Source organism: Myotis brandtii, unplaced genomic scaffold (assembly GCF_000412655.1).
Source record: "Myotis brandtii unplaced genomic scaffold, ASM41265v1 scaffold231, whole genome shotgun sequence".
NCBI lineage: Eukaryota > Metazoa > Chordata > Mammalia > Chiroptera > Vespertilionidae > Myotis > Myotis brandtii.
In genome coordinates, this window is record NW_005358689.1 from 742,405 (window position 1) to 765,243 (window position 22,839).

Below are 22,839 nucleotides of genomic sequence, written 5' to 3' on the forward strand. Positions count from 1 at the left end.
AAATATATTTTATTGATTTTTTACAGAGAGGAAGGGAGAGGGATAGAGAGTTAGAAACATCGATGAGAGAGAAACATCGATCAGCTGCCTCCTGCACATCTCCCACTGGGGATGTGCCCGCAACCCAGGTACATGCCCCTGACCGGAATCGAACCTGGGACCTTTCAGTCCGCAGGCTGATGCTCTATCCACTTGAGCCAAACCGGTTTCGGCGATAATTCTTGTTATAGAAATAATAGAACAAGACTGGGATGTTCTCAAGGGTAGGGATCTGTGTTCTGCTCATTTGTGTCCACTGTCTGACGAATAGTAGAATCTTAACTGTTAACTGAATGGCTACATTTATGAATGAAAGAACTAGAATGTTTTGTTTATCACTTTTTAAAAAAAAATATTTTATTGACTTTTTACAGAGAGGAAGGGAGAGGGATAGAGAGAAACATCGATGAGAGAGAAACATCTTTCAGCTGCCTCCTGCACACCCCCCACTGGGGATGTGCATGCAACCAAGGTACATGCCCTTGACCGGAATCGAACCTGGGATGCCCTTCTCAGTAGATCATATCAGCAGACACAAATATTACTGAGTTTTCACTTGGTTGCATTATGTCCACCAGGTTTCTCCACTGTCCAATTACCGCTTTTCCTTTGCAATTAATATGTAATTTGTGGGGAGACACTTTGGAACTGAAAATGTCTTGTTTCTCATTAAACTTTCACCCCACAGTGGTTGCACCCTCATTCGTTCTTCCACATTCAGTCGTTGGCTTTATGCTCTAAAGAAGCGCTTCCTTTCCCCCTTGTCTTTATTTTTCATTTGCATTAGTTTGAACTCATAGATTCTTATTTTATTCAAGGAGTTACATTCCATTCTGTCGTTAATTGTTTTGACTCTTGAATGATTCTAGATCTGTCCTGTGGAGCCCCTACCAACTGCTCCCCTGCCTTGTGATATGTTTTCATCATTCCTGGGGAATTTCTTACTTTCTGGTGTAACAAGATGCCCTAAGTCCTTCCTTGCCCCAGCCCTGGGCTCTCAGCCTTTTTCTAAGGGGCCCTGACTCCCTTTCCCGGTGAATGGTATTTAAAATCAAGATCTGGGTGTGCTCATTGCTCTACTGTGTCATTGGTTCTAGATGCTCTCAGGTCTTTATCTCTCAGACTGAGCTAGGGTGTGTGTGTGTGTGTGTGTCTACGTCTATGTCTAAATTAAAGTTCTATATCTAATTTAAGAGTTCATAGTCATTATTCCATTTCAAATCCAGCACCCCAGGATTCATCCCAGTCCTCCATCTTGATAACTCCCTTCTCCAACAGTGAAAAACTTGGCTTCATGATACCGTTTTATATCCCTAGCATCTTGTCCAAACCCTGGCAATAAGTGATAAATATATGTTTTAAGGATTGAAATCAGGGGTGGGGAACCTTTTTTCTGCCAAGGGCTATTTGGATATTTATCATTTGGATAATAACTTCATTCGTGGGCCATACAAAATTATCAACTTAAAAATTAGCCTGCTGTATTTGGTCAAACTTTTAATGAACCCACCCTTAATGCCGTGGCAGGGCCAGACCAAATGATTTCACGGGCCCTATATGGCCCATGGGCCAGACGTTCCCACCCCTGATTTAAATGAAAGAGTAAATAAAATAGTCATGGAGTTATCTCTGTAAATAGCCACACTGCTGTGACCAATGCCTAGCCTGACTTAGATGTTGAATAAAACTTTGGCAAACAAATGGTTCTCTCCGACATCTTCATTTTATACTTTTGAACCAGATGAAACATGACTCCATATGAGTACTCTTGTGTGTGCATTTTTTTTTTACCATTTAAATCATAAAACCAGATAAATTATTCAATGAATATGAAGTCTTTTTTTGCAATAAGAAAAATTAGTAAATAAACTTGCAACATAAATAAGAAAAATAGTTCCTTTGTTTTGCTCAAAAGAAACCCCTGGAAGTGGGCAGCGCCATTGAACAGGTTTCAGTATTTCTAATTATAAAACTTGCAGCCAGCAGAGTCTGTCTGGCACATTTTTCACATTTGTCAGCCCTGGCGATGTGAAATATGTTCTTCATCTGAATTCTCTTCCTATCCCCCCTGCTGTCAAGGCAGAAAGAATTTCCACTTCCCTGCTGCTTATTATTAAGCTCTTCTAAGCAAGGATGCTTGAAGATAACTTATGAGCCAGGGACTAGAAATTTCTGATAACCTTAAGACTCATGGCCAAATCATATGATTAACTTGGAAACCTCAGGAAATGTGGTCTATTTTTCTCTCTGATGTAATTAAAACGAACAGCTTCTTGCTCATAAACTCCTAGTTTATTCTTAGAAACTTGCTTAAAAACTATTTGCTTTTGCTATTTACCTAAGGAATGTTCCATATAGCATGTGCATTGTAACTTCTAATACAGCATTCCAAGAAATAAGGTATTTTACTAAACGTAGAACAAAGTCTTCAGTTCAGGAAGACTTTTCCACAAAATTGGCTTGGGATTAATTTTTGTTTGAAAGAAGTTTTCCTGCAACATAGCTTCTTTAGCCCTTTATGGGAACATCTATTGAAAAATGTTCCCCCACGCTTACAGGGGCAGTGCCAGGAGTCTGCATCTCCCACAACGAATAGAAAAATCATGACATTTAAAGCACTTCAGTCTTGAAAGCCTTTTCTATTTAAAGAAAAAGACCAAAAAAAGTATCACTTTACATTCATCAACTTTTTCCCCGCGATTAAATGATTGAAAGCAAAGTTTTATGGCTTCATATCTTTTAAGTATAGACATATAAAGCTAAAATCCCCAAATTGTCACTTAAAAAATACTTTGGGAGTGGTAGTGTTGTTATATCAGATTCCCTGATGCTGATTTTGTTTTATTGTTCCAGCATCAGCCTATATTACTGATTTTTCACACACACACACACACACACACACACACACACACACACACACACACGGTATTAACTAGTAAAGGCAGGTATACTTGCCAAATTTCTAAAAATGTCTCTGTACTTTTAGCCGAAGTTCTGTGTTTGTTTCTGTTTGAGTTTTCACTTAAGGGCCCCCTGTTGTGTTTTATGATAATTCAGTGTTTTCTTTGAGGAGTACAGACATCCCAGGAACATAACCCACAGGAGATGTAGTAGTCCTTCATGTATATTCATATGTGACATGTTTATATATAGTTGAATGAGCATCATGGAGGGATAACTAGGCCATTAGCATTAATTATCTCATGGAGTGGGATTGAGAAGGATTATTAACTCTTTCTTTATCATTATATTATTATTATTATTATTATTATTAGAAATCCAGGGAGGGGAAGTGGTTTGGCCCAAGGTCACGCAGCTACAAGTGGGATCAGATTTGAACGGGTACCCACCTTCCCTGAGTCCCAGCAGGCCAGACGGGCGTCTGGGGACGAGAGCTCCCGCCGCTCCACACCGAGCTCTGAGCCGCGTGCAGCACGCACACTCTCAGTTTGGAACTGCCATTATCCTCACTTTCCAGACGGGAAACTGAAGCCCAGCGGCGACGGGACCCGCCCAAGGCCACAGGCTGGTTGTTGGCCGGGCGGAGTGGGTGGCACTGGCATTTCCCACCTTCCCTCTCCTGCCCATCTGTTCTGAAATCTCCAGTGCCCAGCCCAGGGCCTGGCACACTGGAGGCGTGGGATGGGATGTGCCCGCAACCAAGGTACATGCCCTTGACCGAAATCGAACCCGGGACCCTTGAGTCCACAGGCCGATGCTCTATCCACTGAGCCAAACCGGTTAGGGCTCATCTATCACTTTTGTTAGTAAAGAAATCTAATAAATAGAAATTGAAATCAATCCGTAGCTTTGTGTATTTAGGATTCTTTTTTAAAAAACTTAAAACAGTGAAGTCAGGTAATAGATTTTTTCATAGAAGAAAAATACAGATTATCTGGCTACTGATTGGCTCAACTCTAGTATTTCTAATACCTTCACATTCTTCAGTAGCAACATCTATACAAAAAGTTACATCTCAAAGATAATTTTTAGATATGCTTTCCTTAAGATCCAACTTTTCTAATGCTCATATTCTTGATTCACATAATGTTAAACATTTTTCATCTTAGTTTATTTCAGAAATCTTTTGTATTTAGCAATAAATTGACTAAACTAGTATATTCACCAATGAAAGATGAATATTGTTTCCATGTGAAACCAAGGCCAATAAATTCTCACAGTGCCCTTTATTTAATTAAGACTCAAACCTTCTTTTGCCAAGAAATGAATTGCTTGGTGTAATTACAGTCTTCTTTTTTAAAGGGAACAAAATTAATTCTCTGCATTTTGTGAATTTTCATAAGTTTTCTAAGGCTCTGAGCCTTCAGTAATTCCAAATAAGTGCAAATGCCCTTGTAATTTTCCAACATTAGGGAGCCTCAGGCCCTAAGAGGTGGTTTGTTTGTTTTAAATCACAGGTACTAATAAAAGAAAAATATTTTTGAATGTAAATATTTACTGGGAGTTTCTTAATCATAGGTTTCACATAGCACTAACAAAGCAGCTCTTCACATAAAATATAAAAATTAGTCAGTTGAAAACGTCAGAAAAATGTCAGTAACAATTTGAGTGTATTTGGGATTGAGAAAACAAAATACTAATCCTTTTCTTAGTTAAGGTTTGTTATATATAATCAGTTGCTCTTGTAGCAAGCTTTTATTTTTTTCATTAAAGTAGCACCAAATTAATATCTTTTAAAGACCATGAGATTATAATCAAGATCTGATTCAAGCACTACATTTTTTTTTTATTAATCCTCACCTGAGGATATTTTTCCATTGCTTTTAGATAGAGTGGAAGGGAGGAGGGTGGAGGGGGTGGGGAAGAGAGAGAGAGGAACATCAATGTGAAAGAGACACATCTATTGGTTGCCTCCCTCCAAGCACTACATTTTAACAGGGGAATTCTTTCTCTCTGAGGAGCTAGCAAAGCTTGTAAAAACCATGACCATTTGATCTAATAGCTCATGATAGTTTTAAAGATTAGTTGATTCAGGCTATAAGAGAACAAGATAAATTATACATGATGAAACAACTATAAAGAAAAATAGAGGGATCTTATCTTCTCCTTGATCTTTTCTATATTCTGAGAGATGTAACTTACAACTGAATATACATAGTAGCTTTTCAAATGAAACTATTAAGGTTAAGCCTGCATGAAGAATTCTGATACTATTACTATAGCTCTAAATGAAAATGAGATGATTATCAGGTCAAAGGAAATCAGTAGTTTGCTAGTTTTTGGAGGGGGTGAAGTGAAAATAGACAGAGAGCATTGGGGGCTGATAATGGGATGGGACTGTGGATCCTTTAGCTTGGGCCTTACATTCATGGAGGGCCTTAAATTTAAACTTTTAATATTATCCCCAATTAAGGTTTATTTACAGTTGTATGTTTTTTGTTTTCTTTTTGCCTCTGTGTTAACTATAAAATGTACTATGAATTATTCTAACTATAAAACGTACCATGGATTATTCTAACTATTTTGGCTTTTTTCTTTCCTTTTCTACATACTAGGAGCCTAGGAAGAATGGAAATGGCGGGAGCATCTCTTGACCTCTCCGAGGAGCAGAATATTTTAGGTAGGAAATGGCATCAGAAAACACTAACTAGATGCCTGCTATAAGGAATTCAAATGAAAAGTGTTGGATGTCGCTGTTGTACTTTAAGATATGTATGTGCTTCTAAAGTTTGCCTGGAAGGAAAAATATGTGAAAACATCCAGGCAAATTCTGAAAAGGAAGTTCCTAAGGGAAACTTGATGTAGCAGATAGCAAAATGGGGTAACATACCTACCTCTTAGGGTTGTCATGACAACGAAAAGGTATTGTTCAGTTAAAATCTTTGGGAGAGCCCGAGCCAGCTTGGCTTAGTGGATAGAGCGCCAGCCTGCGGACTGAGGGGCCCTGGGTTCGATTCCATCCAAGGGCACATGCCTGGGTTGCAGGCTCAATCCCCAGTGGGGGGGTGGTGTGCAGGAGGCAGTCAATCAATGATTCTCATCATTGATGTTTCTATCTCTCTCTCCTTCTCTGAAATCAATAAAGAAATGTAAAAAAAAATCCTCGGAAGAGCATCTGACAGAGAACAGTTTTTTCTCTTTTTGAGCATGCAGTATTTTTCCTTTATTCAGAATGGGCAGATTTTGCTAGCAGTCCCCACACACATGTAGTAATAGTGTAAGACACGCATGGGAGTGCAAGCCCCCAATTCAGGGCAGCGGTGACCTCCTTGGAGGGGAGAGAGGGAATAGGATCCAGAATGTTCCTCTTGGCTTGTGGCGTCAAGGGGCCCCGCTTGCCTTGTAATACTCTATTTTTTTAAAAAGGCAAAATTTAAAGATTTTTCTAAGCTGGAAAGCAAGTCCATGGATACTCATTACTCAAACCCAACAGGACAGGGTTCTTTCTAACATCTCTCCTTTTCTTATTTGTAACTTTTCCCCCCAGCATGAGAGAAAAGAACCTGGCTCGCATTATCTCTAATATGTTTACTTAACTCGTTCAAACCTAGTAGACAGATAAAGCAGTGGTTCTAACTGGGGGCAGTTTTGTCTCCCAGGGGACGTTTCTGGCATTGGCTGGAGATGTTTTTGGTTGTCCTCAATGTCCTACAGTGCACAGGACAGCCTCCAGAAGAAAGAGGGACATGGTCCAAAATGCCAGGAGTGCCAAGGTTGAGAAAGAAACCTTGACACAAAGTCATCTCACTAGCCAGTCCCCCCGTGACAAATAAATGTACTAACTCCAATATAATATTTGTGTACAGGTCTTTCTTCAGTCTTACAGTATTTACTCAAAACAGTGTTGTCCATGTTTATTAGGGTCAGTTCTTTCCCCCTCCAACAGACTTAGGTGATTGATGATACAGTCAGGATCATCTGTTACTGTGTTTATTTCAGTTTGGGGTCTTATTTATTTGTTGTTGTGTGAGCGTGTGGAACATGATTCTGAGAGTCAGAGCAGGACAGAAAGGGACACAGAGAAGTGGGGGAAATTGTTAAAAGTTCTCCACGTGATTCTGATGTTCGCCTGTTTTCAGAACCACTGGTCTAGCTCATGGGCTTTGAAGTGAGACCTGAATGTAACTCCAGTTTCCTACCAGGTATGTAATGTTGGGTAAGTTACTTGCCCTCCCTCAGCCTCCAACTCCTACTCCTAAGGATTGTTGTGAGGACGTAGAATATATATGGGATGTTCATCACAGTGCCAGCCCGAAGGGGGGCCCCAGATGATCGCTGTTTCAATTCTTTCACGTACCCCTTTAGCAAATATTGTGTTGCTACTCTGTTCTGAGGCACTGCACTATGTCCTAACATGGTTCGTGCCTTTGAGCAGTTCACATTTTAGGGGGCTTATAGCGGTTTTGCAGAAAATGCAGTGACTATGTCTTTACATTGACATGCAATATAAGAGGTTCAGATAGTCATGATTTTCTGGAAGCTTTTCCCTAGAAAGCCTCACTAATGCAGACTGTGCACGTATCATGTGAACTATCAAGGCAAAAAAATATAAATAGATAGTTATGTGTCTCTGCCTCTCTCAAATGTAAGTCATTTCGGGCTTTTAAAAATGGCTATCAAACCATGTGAAGTTGAATTCTCAGGAGTGAGTACCTGCCGGTAAACGTTCAGTGTTCTCAGGTATGAGACATTTAAATGGTTTTATTATATCTGTGTAGAATGTCTCTACGCATCATCTGGGGATCTCGTTACAAAGCAGACTCAGTCAATAGTGTGGGGTGGGGCCTGGGAACCCACATTTCTAACAAGCTCCCAGCAGCTGCAGCTGGTTGAGGTCGCACTTTGAGTAGTAAGGGTTTATTGCACTGACTTTGAAAGCATGCTTTCTGGCTTTGAATCCCAGTTCTTCAACGTATCAGATGTGAGTCTGCTGTGAGGGACTGTTTTCACTCTATGTGTATATGGTACCTCGAGGTATTAGCTGCCGATGTCACCCTTTATAGCATTTGAACATTTAACAAAAAATGTTTTCATTGATTTTAGAGAGGAAGGGAGAGGGAGACAGAGATAGAAACATCGATGAGAGAGAAACATCAACATTGATCGGCTGCCTCCCGCACGCCCCCTGCCAGGGATGGAGCCTGCGACCCAGGCATGTTCCCCTGACCAGGCATGGAACCGGCAGCCTCCCAGCACATGGGTTGATGCTCAACCACTGAGCCACACTGGCTGGGCACATTTGAACATTTTAAATTAACACTCAGCACGGGAAAACAAACCTCTAACAACTGATGGGTAGAACTGAAACACAGTTTCCATAGAAGGCAGCTAAAGAGTCTCCTTTCACTTGGAGCCACGTGTTATCTGTGAGGGTTCTTTCTCCCACTAAAGCAGTGGTTCTCAACCTTCTGGCCCTTTAAATACAGTTCCTCATGTTGTGACCCAACCATAACATTATTTTCGTTGCTACTTCATCACTGTCATGTTGCTACTGCTATGAATCGTCATGTAAATATCTGATATGCAGGATGGTCTTAGGCGACCCCTGTGAAAGGGTCGTTTGACCGCCAAAGGGGTCGCGACCCACAGGTTGAGAACCGCTGCTCTAAAGCCAAGTACCTGAAGAAACTGAAGTTAGAACCAGACTCTCAAATCACTTCACCACAAGGGGTTAAATGAAGATTGAAATGCACACACACGTATAACACTGTTCTCACTATGTTAACATAATCACATAGTTTTAATGAAATAATTTTTGAACTATTAATAAATGGAATACTTACTTTAATATATTTACTTCATTGGCCCTTTTAAAATTTCCAATATGTGTGTGTTTGAATTTGCCTAATTTCTTGGTCTAGAAATACATTTCTGTGATTTACATTCCAAATGGGGGGTATGGATTACTTTACTCATGAGGGGTGGGAGAAAAAGGTGGTGATTCTACTGCCGTTGGCACAGAGAAGAGGACTTTGTTCTGAAAAAAATAATTGAGGGCGACGTTAATAGCTGTGGGAGGAAGGGCTTGTGGAGAAAGACCTTTCAGTGTTCCGTCTCCAGCTCAGATCACATTGCTGATACGCACATTCCTTTTCCGTCCCTCCTCTGTTTTTCCGATGCTGAGGGCAGGGAGCTAGGCGTGGGGAACCTGGATAGTGAGTGCTGGGGGGACACGAGACAGGAAGCCGAGCCATATTCGGAGGTTTATTAGATAACACCCCTGACGACAGGAGCAGCTGCCACACCTGATGGCCTGCTGTTAGATCCAGGTATGCGTGCATTCAAAAGGTTTATTGAGCACCTACTGTGCGCTTAAAAATTACCTTGGAAAAGACCACAGAGCCTCCAAACGTGCTTTCAGACAAAGCTGGCTCCAGTGGCTGTCTGAAGACGGTTAGATTGCTCTGGTGGCTGATACCTGCATTTCTTCCTTAAGGAGGATTAACTTAGTGCAGGAGACAACCAGCCCCACTGCGGCTGGCTGGGGGCCAGCTCTTTGAAGTTCCTTCCTCACACAGACTCACCCTGTCAATCCCAAAGGCAGAGGAAGCTGGCCTGCACTTTGATGTCAGGACGGCTCTGAGAGACCCTCTTAGGTTGCGCTGCCTTTGAAGCAGTGACTCAAGGCAATCTTTGCTTACACGGGGCCAATCATTTGACCTAGAAAGCCTAGAGAGAAAAACCCTTGGCCAAAAGGGACTTGGAAATAGCTACGAGTGATTGGAAACATCACGTCTCTACGGAGAGTTTCCAGAGAGATCAGTTGGAGTTAATCTGGTTTACCTAAAGGCGCAGGATTAGATGTTCAAAATGATTCCTTATGGGTATTTGCAGGTCGGTGGAGTGCGTCTCTGTGAATTCTTGGGGCAGCGGCTGCTTAACTGCAGACATTTCTGGGAAGAGCCAGTTTATCGATAAATGCACAACAATCCATAAACACAAAGTGTGCGGTTGAGATGTTTTTAAAAGCCAGCTGTAAAGGGTTTGGCGTGGGGAAAACAGCCACAGAAGCCGAAGGATCGGTTTCAGCGATGGCACCTTATCAGGTTTCTCCTGATGCCAGGTTAATGGGAACCGGGAGCCGAAAGCTGGAGCGGGTTACCCACGTGCACCTTGGAGTGTTGCTTGTTAAGACAGGCGCATTGTTGAAATATTTGTTTGAATACCTGAACTGCAAGCCCTTCTCTTCCTGGCTCTTGTCATCCCAGGGGCTGGCTGCTCACAGCATCTGGACATTTCCCAGGCAGCTGCCATTCAAAGAAACTTGTCCAGGTGTCTTCTGCTCCCACTGCTCTTCAATTCATAGCCAAAGCACTTGTTAGTTTCAAGCATGATAGTTGCCTGAACTAGGTAATCATTTATAAATGCCATATTGTCTTTTTGAAATTTAATCTTGTTTTATTCATCTATCTATTTATTTATTTATTCAATTTATTTAAACAAAAAAAAAAAGTTCTCCCACTGTACCCCCCCACCTCTGGCAACCACAAACCTGTCCTCTGTATCTTATTTATGCGTGGATTATTTATTTAGATTTTTAAGTTCACATACAACAGAGATCATATGGTATTTGTATTTGTCTAACTTATTTCACTTAGTGTGAGGCCTTCAAGTTCCATCCATGTTGTCACAAATGGAAAGATTTTATTCTTTTTTTATGGCTGAATGATATTCCATTGTATGAGTGTGTGTATACATACTTACCACAGTGTTTTTATCCACTCATCCATTGATGGACATTTAGATTGTTTCCATATTTACTATAAATAATGCTGCAGTGAACATGGGGTACATATATCTCTTTTAGTTAGTATTTTCATTTTCTTTGGGTCAGTACCCAGAAGTGCAATTGCTGGACCGTATGCTAGTTCAGTTATTATTTTAGGAACCTCCATAACATTTTCCATAGTGGCTGCACCAATTTACATTCCCACCAACTGTGCACAAGGGTTCCCTTTTCTCCACATCTTTGCTAGTACTTGTTATTTCTAGTCTTCTTGATAATAGCCATTTAACAGGTGTGAGGTGATATCTCATTGTGGTTTTGATTTGCATTTCCCTGATAATTAGTGATGTTGAACGTCTTTTCATGTACCTGTTTGGAAAAATCAGATGATCTGCCCATTTTTAATCAGATTGTTTATTTTTTTGCTGTTGAGTTGTATGAGTTCTTCATATACTTTGGATATTAGCTCCTTATCAGATATATGATTTGTAAATAGTAGGTTGCCTCTTCATTTTGTTGATGGTTTTCTTTGCTTTAGTATCTATAAATATCGCATTAGTCTTGTTTTTTATATTTTTATGTTCAAAATAATGATATCTTTAAGAATAGAAAGAGAGCTTTGTCCTAATTTGGCAGGTTGGAATGGGGTTAGAGGTCAGAATAACAGAGGCCTGACACTGCTGACCCGCCATCATTTGGTCGTTTCAGTCACTGATCTGAGTCACTAATCATGGGTTCCGATTGGGACGCTCTGGGCCCTTGGCTACAGATCCCTGAAGGACTTCATCCTTTTGCAAAGTGGATCTGCCTGAATGTTAGGAGCAAGTTGGCGTTTCATACCAGTTGCTTTATTTAAGACCGTTTCTGGGAGATGGTTTAGCTCTATAGAGTTACCCCAAATAGTCCCAAGATGGCCCTATTTAAGTTCCCGAATTCACCTCCAAGTGATGGGTGGGCAATGGGGAGAAAAGCCCTCTAGTAATTTTTGATTTTAGATAGACTTGCCACCCATAATAAGTATCCCATGTGAAATACAGGCTGGCTACTCCATGGATATGAATGAGATGGAGTAAAACCCTACATGCATATCATATGTACAAATATGTATTGAACAAACTAAAAAGTAAGGCTTTCAAGCTATTGCATGTGTAGTACAAGTAAATCTTAAGAAGTAAAGCATTTTTAAAAGTAAAGTTTTCAGAGGTATTTTTATTAAATGAAAAGAGTTAAAAAGTTCTACTTTTGGTAAATTTGTTTTCTAGAGCAAGAGAAAGCGGCGGGTGGGGCAGTATAAAAATGATAAAATTAGAATGTCCAACACAATGAGGGAGTCTTTTAAACTTTGAGTTTTTCGGTGTTTTTATCAGAAGATATTCTGATAACAGAATAAATTCAGCTGCACATTGAAGATAACAGACAAACCAGAAAGTGTTGGAATAACTCTTATTTTCTCTCACAAACTGGGAGAGGGTAACTAAATCTTCCTAAACATCCACCATGTTAACTTCTACCAGAACTATGAAAACTTTAATGTCTTTTTTCTTGTTATTTTTGTAACAACCTTATCTTGAGTAACTGATAATGTTCAGTTTTCTATTGTTTTTCCTACTTGAAAGACTTTTAAGAGATTTCTTAGTATATTTAGTTGTTCACTTGTTTTTAACTTGAAACATTGAAAATAAATTCCTTTTTTTCTGAGATTCTAATTTAAAAAATATATTTTATACTTTGAGTAGCATGGATTTTGTACTTATGATTGCGATATATTTTGGGAAAGTGTGTTGGGATCCTTTCTGAAGTCAAGTATTTGAGGTTAAGAATGAGGAAAGAAAATACCCTTAAAATGTAAGTAAGGAGTATTAAATAAATTGATGTTTAATCCCTTGAAAGCCAGGGTTTGGTTGGATATCCAGTTACCTCGTACGTCTTGTCTGTTGAACTGATTGATGATAGGGAATCTGTTTTCCCCAAATAAGAGCTTTTCAGCAGTTCCTAAAGGAACTCTTTCAAGAGATTTTCTGATTAGGGGAGACAATGCCAACAGTAGCGCTTGGGATACTGTCTCGTTTGTGACACTGTTGCTTCCAAATGTAAGCTGTTCATTGGTTTATCATTTTCCCCATGTGACTGTTTTTCATAGTCATATCCACATATTATAACTCTGTGAAATTCATATGTTTTGGGGCAAAGGCTACAAGAAACAAAAAGGAAAATAGTATGTTAAAAACATGGGTTAATAGATGAAAATGATTTTTTTAAAAAATATATTTTATTGATTTTTTACAGAGAGGAAGGGAGAGAGAGCTGTTCATTGGTTTATCATTTTCCCCATGTGACTGTTTTTCATAGTCATATCCACATATTATAACTCTGTGAAATTCATATGTTTTGGGGCAAAGGCTACAAGAAACAGAAAAAGGAAAACAGTATGTTAAAAACATGGGTTAATGGATGAAAATGATTTTTAAGAGTTTCTTAACGATGCTACTATCACTTCAGCAATATAGGACATTCCAAGGAAGACCATTTTCATTTTAGACAATCTTGAAAGAAACATTTTTTAAGCCTATTCCATTGTGTTGTTTCAGAGTAGAAACCTTAACGAAGAAAGTAATGAAAAGTTCTGTATCTTCCTTGAAATCATTTTCAGATCAGTCAGAGCTGAGAGCTGTGTCTTTTGAGTTCTTTTGTTGGCAGAAAACTCAATGGGAGTGGCAGAGGGGATCTGGTAGGGAGATAAACAGACCCAAAATAAGTGTTTCCATGTGGGATTTGCTCCCTTTTTTCAGATTCCAAATGATAAACAGGGGAAGCGTTTTAATTCTCCTGTGAGAATTAAAGTTTAGTGATCAAAGCAGAGATCGCTGATTCACAGGAATCCGTTGATACCAAGTCCAAAGCAAAAGCAGGAAACGTTGACACGGAGTCACAGGTTAAGATGGATCTTTCTGGAACCTGGATAGGAGCATGTAGGAGAGAAGGCTTCGCAGTCAGTCTTGTTTGTGGCTGTTGCCATATGTTAGTGTGAATTCCCTGGCCCTGTCTACTGCTAATAGTGATTCAGCCTTGCAAAAAAAAAAGTATTAATAAGTTTATTCACGTAGTATACTTGGTATGAGTCCAATAAGTGGTGTTGCAAGAAATAACAAGTTTTGACAGCAAAATAAATTCTTAAATTGGGGATTTGGACATGGAGTCTGTGTTATGCTATTAACCTTACTAGGAGATCCAAACATTACATTATTCGAATACTGCCTAATACTCTTCACTCGTGGTTTCCAGTGCTTGACATTTGCCACAGGCTACCTTTATTTGTACACTTTAATAGAAGAAATGCAAAGTGAAGGTGTGAATGTGGCTGTGGAATACTCCCACATGAAATCTGAAACTGATCTGTGTAATCAGAATTAACCAAGCAATATTGACTTTAATAGTGAAACCAAAATCAGGGTAAGCAGACAAATAATTTTTTAAAATATATTTTTTATTGCCAGGCCGGTGTGGCTCAGTGGTTGAGTGTCAACCTATGAACCAAGAGGTCACGTTTCAATTCCCATTCAGGGCACATGCCCAGGTTGCAGGCTTGATCCCCACTGTGGGGCGTGCAGGAAGCAACTGATCAATGACTCTCTCTCTCATCATTGATGTTTCTCTCTCTCTTCTTCTCCCATCCTCTTTGAAATCAATAAAAATATATTAAAAATAATAGTAATAATAAGATATATTTATATACAGCAAATGCACAAATGATCTAAAAACAGACCTAATATTGTAAAACCTGAAACCAAAACTTTTAGAAGAAAACGTAGAAGGTCTTTGTGACCTTAGTGTAGGCAGAAATTTCTGCATTAGTCTGTTTAGCTGCTATGACAAAATACCACCGATGGGGTTGCTTAGAAACAACTGGTTTTATTTCTCACAGTTCTCGAGGTTGGAAGGCCAAGGTCGGGGTGCCAACAGCGTCAGGTGAGGTGGTACACGCCTCATTGTATCCTCACTCGGCGGAAGTGGCTAGGGACCTCCTTGGGGCCTCTTTTATAAGGGCACTAATCCTATTCATAAGGCTCCACCCACAGGATTTCCCAGCTCCTAAAGGCCCCACCTCCTGATATTACCAGATTGGACATAAGGATCCAAAATGAATTTTGGGGGGACACAAACATTCAGACCGTAGCAATTTTTTAGGACAAAAAAACCCCACTATTCATAAGATAAAACAGTGTTTGATAAATTGGACTTCAAGATAATACATTTTTCTTCTTCAAAAGATACCATTTAAAAATAAAAAAGCAAGGCACAAAACAGGACAAAATATTTGTAACACAATGTCTGACAAAGGGCTTATATCTAGAATGTTTAAAGAATTGTTACAACACAATGATAAAGAGAAACAATTTTTAAGAATATGGGCAAAGACTTGAAAAGACACTTCAGTTACTTAAAGCCTCTAGTGAGATACCACTTAGAACCACCAGAATGGCTCACATGAAAGAGGCCGAGAATAACAAGAAGAGAAGAAGAACAAGTGGAACATTGCTAATGAGAGTGTGAAATGGCATCACCACTTGCAAAGCAGGGTGCTTCGTAGGCAACATACACGTACCTTACGACCCAGCAACTCCATACCTACATATTTACCCCCAAAGAAGTAGAAACATATGGCCCTATAGAAACAAAAGACTTATTCATGAATGTTTATATCAGCTTTATGCATAATAGTCAAAAACGGAAAGCAACCTAAATGTCTATCCAGTGGGAATGGATAAATTGTGGTGTGAACATTCAATGCAATACGTACTCCTCATCAATAAAAACGAATGGAAGACTGATACACGCAATTGTGATGACTCTCACAGACATCTGGTGACTAAAAGGGAGTTGGCACAAAAGAGTACATATTATATGGTTCTATTTACAAAGTTCTAGAAGAGACTTAAGTAATCTGTAAATACAGAAATTAAATCGGCGATTACCTGGATTGGAGTTCATTGGGGAGATTGGCTACCAAGGGTACAAGAAAACCTTCTGTGCTGATGGAAGAATTCTCTATCTTGATTGGGATTTATCCATTCATTTGCCAAAACTCATTGAGCTATATGCTTAAAATCTGTACATTTTATTGCGTGTAAATTATACTTTAATAAAGTTTAAAAATAAGAACATGATGACATTTTAAAAATATAATTAAAATATTGTTAGCATCTCGTTTTGTATATTTTTTAAAAGGCATTTGCCACGTAAATTTATGGGGAGTTGTTCTATATTTCTAGGGTGCTTTATTAGGAGGCAGTTCAGTGAACCTGTCATGAATAATTTAATTTTGCACTTAATAGTCGGGTTAAATCCAGAAATAATGAGGTAGGCCCCACTCCCTCAGGGAAACAGTCCTTAACATCTACAACTTTCACTTTTATTTGAGCGTTTTATAATTTAAAAATACGTACCAGTTTTATTATATTTACTTTTCTGTATTTTCAGAGGCTAAATTATGTGGTGTCTTAGTTAACCTACACATGCCTTAAAAACGTGAGTGTGTTCACTTTGGATTTACTTTAAAAAAATACTCCATATCTAATCTGAATCAGAAGAATCTATCTTCTTCCACGTACGTCTTAAATCTTCCCAGTTAGTCGTGCATTTTTCCTGTCTTTTCTCCCTTCTGCTTTGTGTCTTGGTGTCCTACAGGTGAATTGTTGCCATCTGATTTTCACTGGCCACATTCTTTGAGACAAAACATAAGCTTTCTGATTAAATCCTCCTATTTGTAAGGTTCTGGTCACTTTCCGAGGGATTCTAGCTTAGAGTCCATGGAAGAAATACAACATTGGTTTGAGTGGGAAAAGTCTGCACTAGCTGATGTATCATAAAAGTTTAAGCCAGTGCCAGATGTCTTTTTCAGAGGTGGGGCCCTTGGTGCTTAGGAGAAAGGCAAAGAAAATGTGGGGGTGGGGTGGGAGGGGAAGGGGGAAAGAGAAGGGGAAAGGCACAGGCATGCTCTAGAGCAGCGGTTCTCAACCTGTGGGTCGCGACCCCTTTGGTGGTCGAACGACCCTTTCACCAGGGGTCGCCTAAGACCATCCTGCATATCAGATATTTACATGACGATTCATAACAGTAGCAACATTACAGTTATGAAGTAGCAACGAAAATAATTTTATGGTTGGGTCACAACATGAGGAACTGTATTTAAAGGGCCAGAAGGTTGAGAGCCACTGCTCTAGAGAGAGTGAGCCTGGGGAAATGAGGGGGTGGGGAAAGGCACTGGAGAGAGAGAAAGAGAGAGAGAGAGAGAGAGAGGGGGGAAGGGGCTTGCTCTAGGTCCCTTGCCTTATGGGTTTTCAAAGGCAGGAATTTTAGGGGAGGTCTCAAGGGAGGATCTCAATAGAATATTCATCAGCTTTCCTGGTATGTCCTTTTATGTTCGTGGTCTCTACTGATTGGTCAGTGCCAGGGCTGGGGGTCATTCATCATCGCAGTTGGTCCTGGTGTCAGCCATGGCATCACCCGCCTGGCCTTGCTGCTCTTCTGGTCCTGGAGCTGAAATACAACTGAGGCCTAGGTGTTATCTCTAAGGTTTAATGCTTAAGGGAGTGGTCATGCAGGGCTTGTATGAGAATCTTATGAGGCCATTCTCCAGCCCCCCTTTTTCTTCTAAAGGGGTCTACCACATGACTAGCATCATACCAGGGGAGGGAAGGTCAGGGAAAGGTCTGTACCTCATGACCAGCGATATGCTAGGGGAGGGGAAGTTCACCTTGGGGACCAGGGCCCACCCCCAAACACTTATCCTCCAAGTATTTCCCATTGCTAGGCCCCGGGCTTTCTGCCCTGGTGACCTTCCATACCTGACTTATCGTTCCTACTCTGCTCATGTCTGTCCAACTGCCTACTACATCATCCCCCCCTCAAGGGTTCTTGGCTCTGAATTCTTTAAGGGAAAGGGGTGTAGGGTCTCTTCTATAGCTGCTTCCTGCTGAAGAGGGGCAATTTTCCTTCAGAGCCAAGTGATCCTTGCTGTCTGTCAGAGGGATGGTGAGGCCCGGGCATGGAAGGAGGCTGTGATGGTGTTTAGAATCGGTAAGCGGCTGTATTCCTGGAGTACAACTAGGACTTGTAACCTGGTGAAGACAAATTGTGTTATAAATGTTAATGTTATTGGGGCAAAAATTAGAACAATAAGAACCATGGCGAATGGTCCAATGAAAGGCAGTATCCAGGTAAGGATACTGGGTTGCGTGCCCCCCCTCCCCAATCTGGCTGGCCCAGATTTTGAATGTTGTTTGCCCTGACCAACAAGTAACATCTCTGGTGATGAAAAATTCAGGACCCAGTTCAGTTGACAGGCAGAAAATGAAAGTATGAAGACAGTTAACTGGTCTGCAGTCTAATGTCCCCAACTGTGTATTTTAGATTCTTTTGAAACTCAGTTTCCCCCCTGAATTTACTAGTACCCTCATTTTCTTCAAAGAGCCAAATTAAGACCAATGTATTTACTGCAGTAAGTCCAGTTTCAATTTAGCCTGATTTTTGCATAAACTTAGCAAGAGTCATAATGGGTCATAGAGGCTCTCTTACATCTGCTTTGCTGGAATCTCATAAGGACTCTGCAGACTGAGCTTTCATTAGCCTCTCAAGGCGAGGAAGCCACGCCGCACAGTTGCCATCAGACTTTGCGTGCAATACCTACAGGTTTTGGATTCTTCAAGTTCTTTTTTTTTTTTTTTAAATATATTTTTATTGATTTTTTACAGAGAGGAAGGGAGAGGGATAGAGAGTTAGAAACATCGACGAGAGAGAAACATCAACCAGCTGCCTCCTGCACACCTCCCACTGGGGATGTGCCCGCAACCAAGGTATATGCCCTTGACCGGAATCGAACCTGCGACCCTTCAGTCCGCAGGCCGACGTTCTATCCACTGAGCCAAACCAGTTAGGGCAAGGATTCTTCAAGTTCTTGAGGTTCCCCCAAAAGTCTTGAGAGTCTTCCTCTGCCATTTCCCAGTAAAGCAACCTTCATTCCTGACCTGGAAAGACGGCCCTGAACCATGTAAATAAGCAAGGTACCAGGCTTTTTCCCCACGGGGATTTTATCTACCTTCAAAGTCTTAATTCCTTCAAGCTTTCTGGTGACATTCAGAGTCTAGGCATGTCTCTCTCTAACATGACATTGCAGCCAAAGTCCTGATACCAGAGATATTTGACATTATCTTCCAATTTTACTGAACAATATTCCTCTAAATCTTTGACTTATCAGATACCAAACACATTCCCAGAGATGTTTGCTCAGAAGCTAGGGAGGGGATCTCTGCGTGTTACTGCCTTGTTTGGGTGGCCCCTTAGAAAGAGACAGTTGAGTGAATAAACATTGATTTTGTGCTTACATACATTTTTTATTATTTATTATCCTTATTATTATCCTTATCTGCCTCAGTGTTTGTATTTAGATCAAATAAAACCTAATATATGTGCTGTGTACTCCTACAGTTCAGATCCCTTTTATAGAAAAGAAAGAACAGTAGCCTGCTTTTTCCTTTCTCTAATCAGGAAGGATGAGGCTAATAGGTGTTGACAGCAGCTGAAAAACAGACTCATGTCCTTTATGTAAAGGGTTAGACATCTTCAGAAATCACTTGAAACATAGAGGGTATTTGATTACATGCCAGTGTGAGGTTTTTAATCTATTTTATTCTTTCAAAACTAAAAAGTAATCTCCAAGATTGAATCTGAGTTATTTGTTAGGTAGAAAATGTATTTGTGTGAGCTCCCTAAGCCTCTGCTCTTAAGAAATCTGTTAGGTCATAAGTCAGTACGAAGCCATTTGTTCTGAACTGTACTGTAGATGCTAATTATTTACTAACAGTTGTAGACTTGTGCAGTGTCATTTAACACATTACTATTCTTGATGTTCAAAAGAGGCTAAAGGTTCATTGCTGAAACCTTTTCTCTTAATACACCTTTTATTAAATTTAGAAAGAATAATTTATCTTTAGCTTATTCAGGGACGTTTGCTTGGCCTAATAAAGTGATTCCTAATCACTTGATTATACTATTGGAATATTTTGCTTCCCTAAGCTATATTTTACTATGTTACTAGAAAAACATAAAATATAGTAGTCATGGCTGCAAGTGATGTTTGCTGGTAAATGCAAGTCGGATAATTTATTTTGAGACTGATTTTATTTGCTTTCTGGATTAATATTTTATTATTAATATATCTTAAAATAAAAAAGGAATTAAGAAGCTACCATAAACCTTTTTTTTTTTTTGGAACAAGTTGGAGCATAACATGCAGAAAATAAGATGGATTATGACATATTAAGTGTTCTGTTGGGTTAACATTTTATTTTACAAGTAGTTAAATAATTTAAGAAATATTTCTTCCCTTCAGTGTTAATGCTAAATCAAGCCAGTCTGAGATACATATTAGTAATACTCAGGATGGAAAATACACACCTGTGGTGGGAGACTAGGTCATGGTAAATATGTTTGTACAGCTGTGTGCTAATGTTAGTTATTACAGAGTACATTTACAGAATCATGTAATGAGCCTCATTTTCAAACAACCATTAACTTTGGCTTAGAAATGACTAATTAAAGAATAACTTCATTTTTCAAATGCAGACTGTGTAAACAATATATAGCATTGCCATAGCTATCTGTAAACGCTGAACACATAAATTTGTTCATAAGTATATGTTGGCTAATTTCTGAGGAAATAGAGACTCGTGAGATTATTTCTTATTTATAATTTATGCTTTCATTGCATATAATGCCTACTCTTAGTCCCAGACTGAGTTCCCATTAAACTTTATTGCACTTACATGGACTCTTCTGTCATGCTTTAATAAAATTATAAAATTACTTAATTGGGTCTGTGTGAAAGCTTCCTTTATCATTAATAATTCCATTTATTCCATGGGGTTATTAGTTTTGGATAACTTACATGACTTCATTCAGATTTGTACTAGAATATGAATAAATATTTAAAAATTAGCTAAGCATGAGTAAAAGCACATTTTAAAATGTACTCATAGGACTTTGAGGACTAAGAAAGATATTTTATTCAAAAGAGTGAATAAAATGTTATCACTATACATGTATTGCTGTAGTGTTATCTGTGCAAATATATTATCTGAAAATGTAACAGGCAGTGAGTGGCTTCATCCTTTTGTGTAACTTTTGAGCACCTATTGGGTCTGTTAAACTCCAGAAATGCCAAGATGGAAAGCTTGTTTCCCGCCCTCAATTATTTTAGTTTCCATCTACCTGGAGAGAACACCAAGCATCTACCTGTAATTATTAGCAATTACTTTTTTTTAATCCTTACTCAAGGATATGTTTTTATTGATTTTTGAGAGAGAGAGGAAGGAAGAGAGAAAGAGAGAGAGAGAGCGACAAAGATAGAGACAGAGAGAGGAACATCGACTAATTGCCTCCCGTACTCACCCCGACTGGGGATTGACTGGGTGTAGGTATGTGCCTGACTTGGAATCAAACCTGCCACCTTTGCCCTGGCCGGTTTGGCTCAGTGGATAGAGCGTCGGCCTGCGGACTCAAGGATCCCAGGTTCAATTCCGGTCAAGGGCATGTTCCTGGGTTGAGGGCACATCCCCAGTGGGGAGTGTGCAAGAGGCGGCTGATCGATGTTTCTCTCTCATCGATGTTTCTAAGTCTATTCCTCTCCCTTCCTCTCTGTAAAAAATCAATAAAATATATTTTAAAAGAAAGAAAGAAAAAAAAACAAAAAACAAAAAAAACACCCCTGCCACCTTTTGATGTATGGGACGGTTCTCCAACCAGCTAAGCCACCCGGCCAGGGCAGCAATTCCTTTTTAAAACCTGCTACATGAGAGGAAGTTATTGTAAATCTATTCAACATAAATGTAGTGGTATCTTTATTATGCCCTTTAACTCTTTTTAGAGCTCTTTGAAATGGATACTAAGTTATGTAAGAGGGCCAAGAAAGAGAATATAGAGACTCACTCTATCTCCATTTCTACTCCTGGGAAAACCAGTTCCGAGAGCGTTGGGTCAGTTGTTTTGCCTGTTGAATTTAATTTCTAAGGTGAATATAGAAGCATGGGTGTTTCGAGTTGATTTGAGGTTAATTATGGAAGGTTTCAACCTCAATTCTTTTCATGGCACTACACACGGTGACTAACATATTACAGGTACTTCATAAACATGTGTTGAATTATTGGATGCATACAAAGGATTGATAAAATAGCCACCATTTATTGGCCGATAAGGAGGAGAGCCTTTTAGCAGGGAGAGGACAGCTGAGGTGGCAAGCACTGTGAGAGGGTTTGTTAGTTTGGCCACGCGATGAGGGGGGATCAATGAGGAATCTAACAAGAGGGCCTTACATACTAAACCGAGGAGTGCTAGCTTTAGTATGAGATCCCTGGGTTAGTCCATGACTTTCTGGTCTGAGGGGGATTAGTTCAGTTAACTCTGTAGGATATAGTAAAAGGGGGAAGACGCTAGAGCAGTGGTTCTCAAAGTGCGGTTCCCCGGCTTCTGTGTCAGCTGGGAGCTTGTTAAGGGATGCAAACACCGGGGCTCTACTCCAGAACTGCATCAGAACCTCCTGCTGAGGGATGAGGGACGGGGAGAGACCCTGCACCCTGTGTGAATGGGCCTCCCAGGGACTCTGGTGTCAGCAGGCTCACCAGGTAATACCTGGAAGAGAAGGGGCTCTGTCGGAGAGATGCCCACTGAAGTCACGTTCAGCTGTAAATGGATGGTGTCACGATTTGATGAGTTAGGACAGCTCTGCAGAAAGGACGACTCACTGAATGGACAGCAGTAGAGAGGTCTGCGTTTGGTGGCGTGACCTCAGGCTGTCAGCTTTGCAGAGGGAGGGACACTTAGCTCACCCGGAGACTTCCGATTTACAAAGCACAGTGTTAAGGTATTGTTATAGTGGGCACAAAACTAGCTCCAGCCAGAACAATAAATTTTACACTTGGTGTGTTTGTCCTCCTAGAAGATCTACACTAATAAAAGAGAAACATGGTAATTAGCGTACGACCGCTACCCTTCCCACTGGCTAATGAGCATATCCTTATGCAAATTAACTGTCAGCCAAGATGGCGGCCGGCAGCCATGCA

The 22,839-nt window shown here is 40.0% G+C and overlaps 1 protein-coding gene across 1 annotated transcript in view; it reads left to right on the forward strand.

The window, feature by feature from the left end:
- Window positions 1-22,839, forward strand: part of DISP1 (dispatched homolog 1 (Drosophila)) — a 97,309-nt gene that overhangs the window by 4,955 nt on the left and 69,515 nt on the right. Inside the window, exons 2-3 of the mRNA XM_014539916.1 lie at window positions 5,556-5,620; window positions 7,080-7,142. Coding sequence (XP_014395402.1) covers window positions 7,097-7,142 — 46 coding nt within the window. The 5' untranslated portion in view covers window positions 5,556-5,620; window positions 7,080-7,096. The remainder of the gene's footprint in view (window positions 1-5,555; window positions 5,621-7,079; window positions 7,143-22,839) is intronic.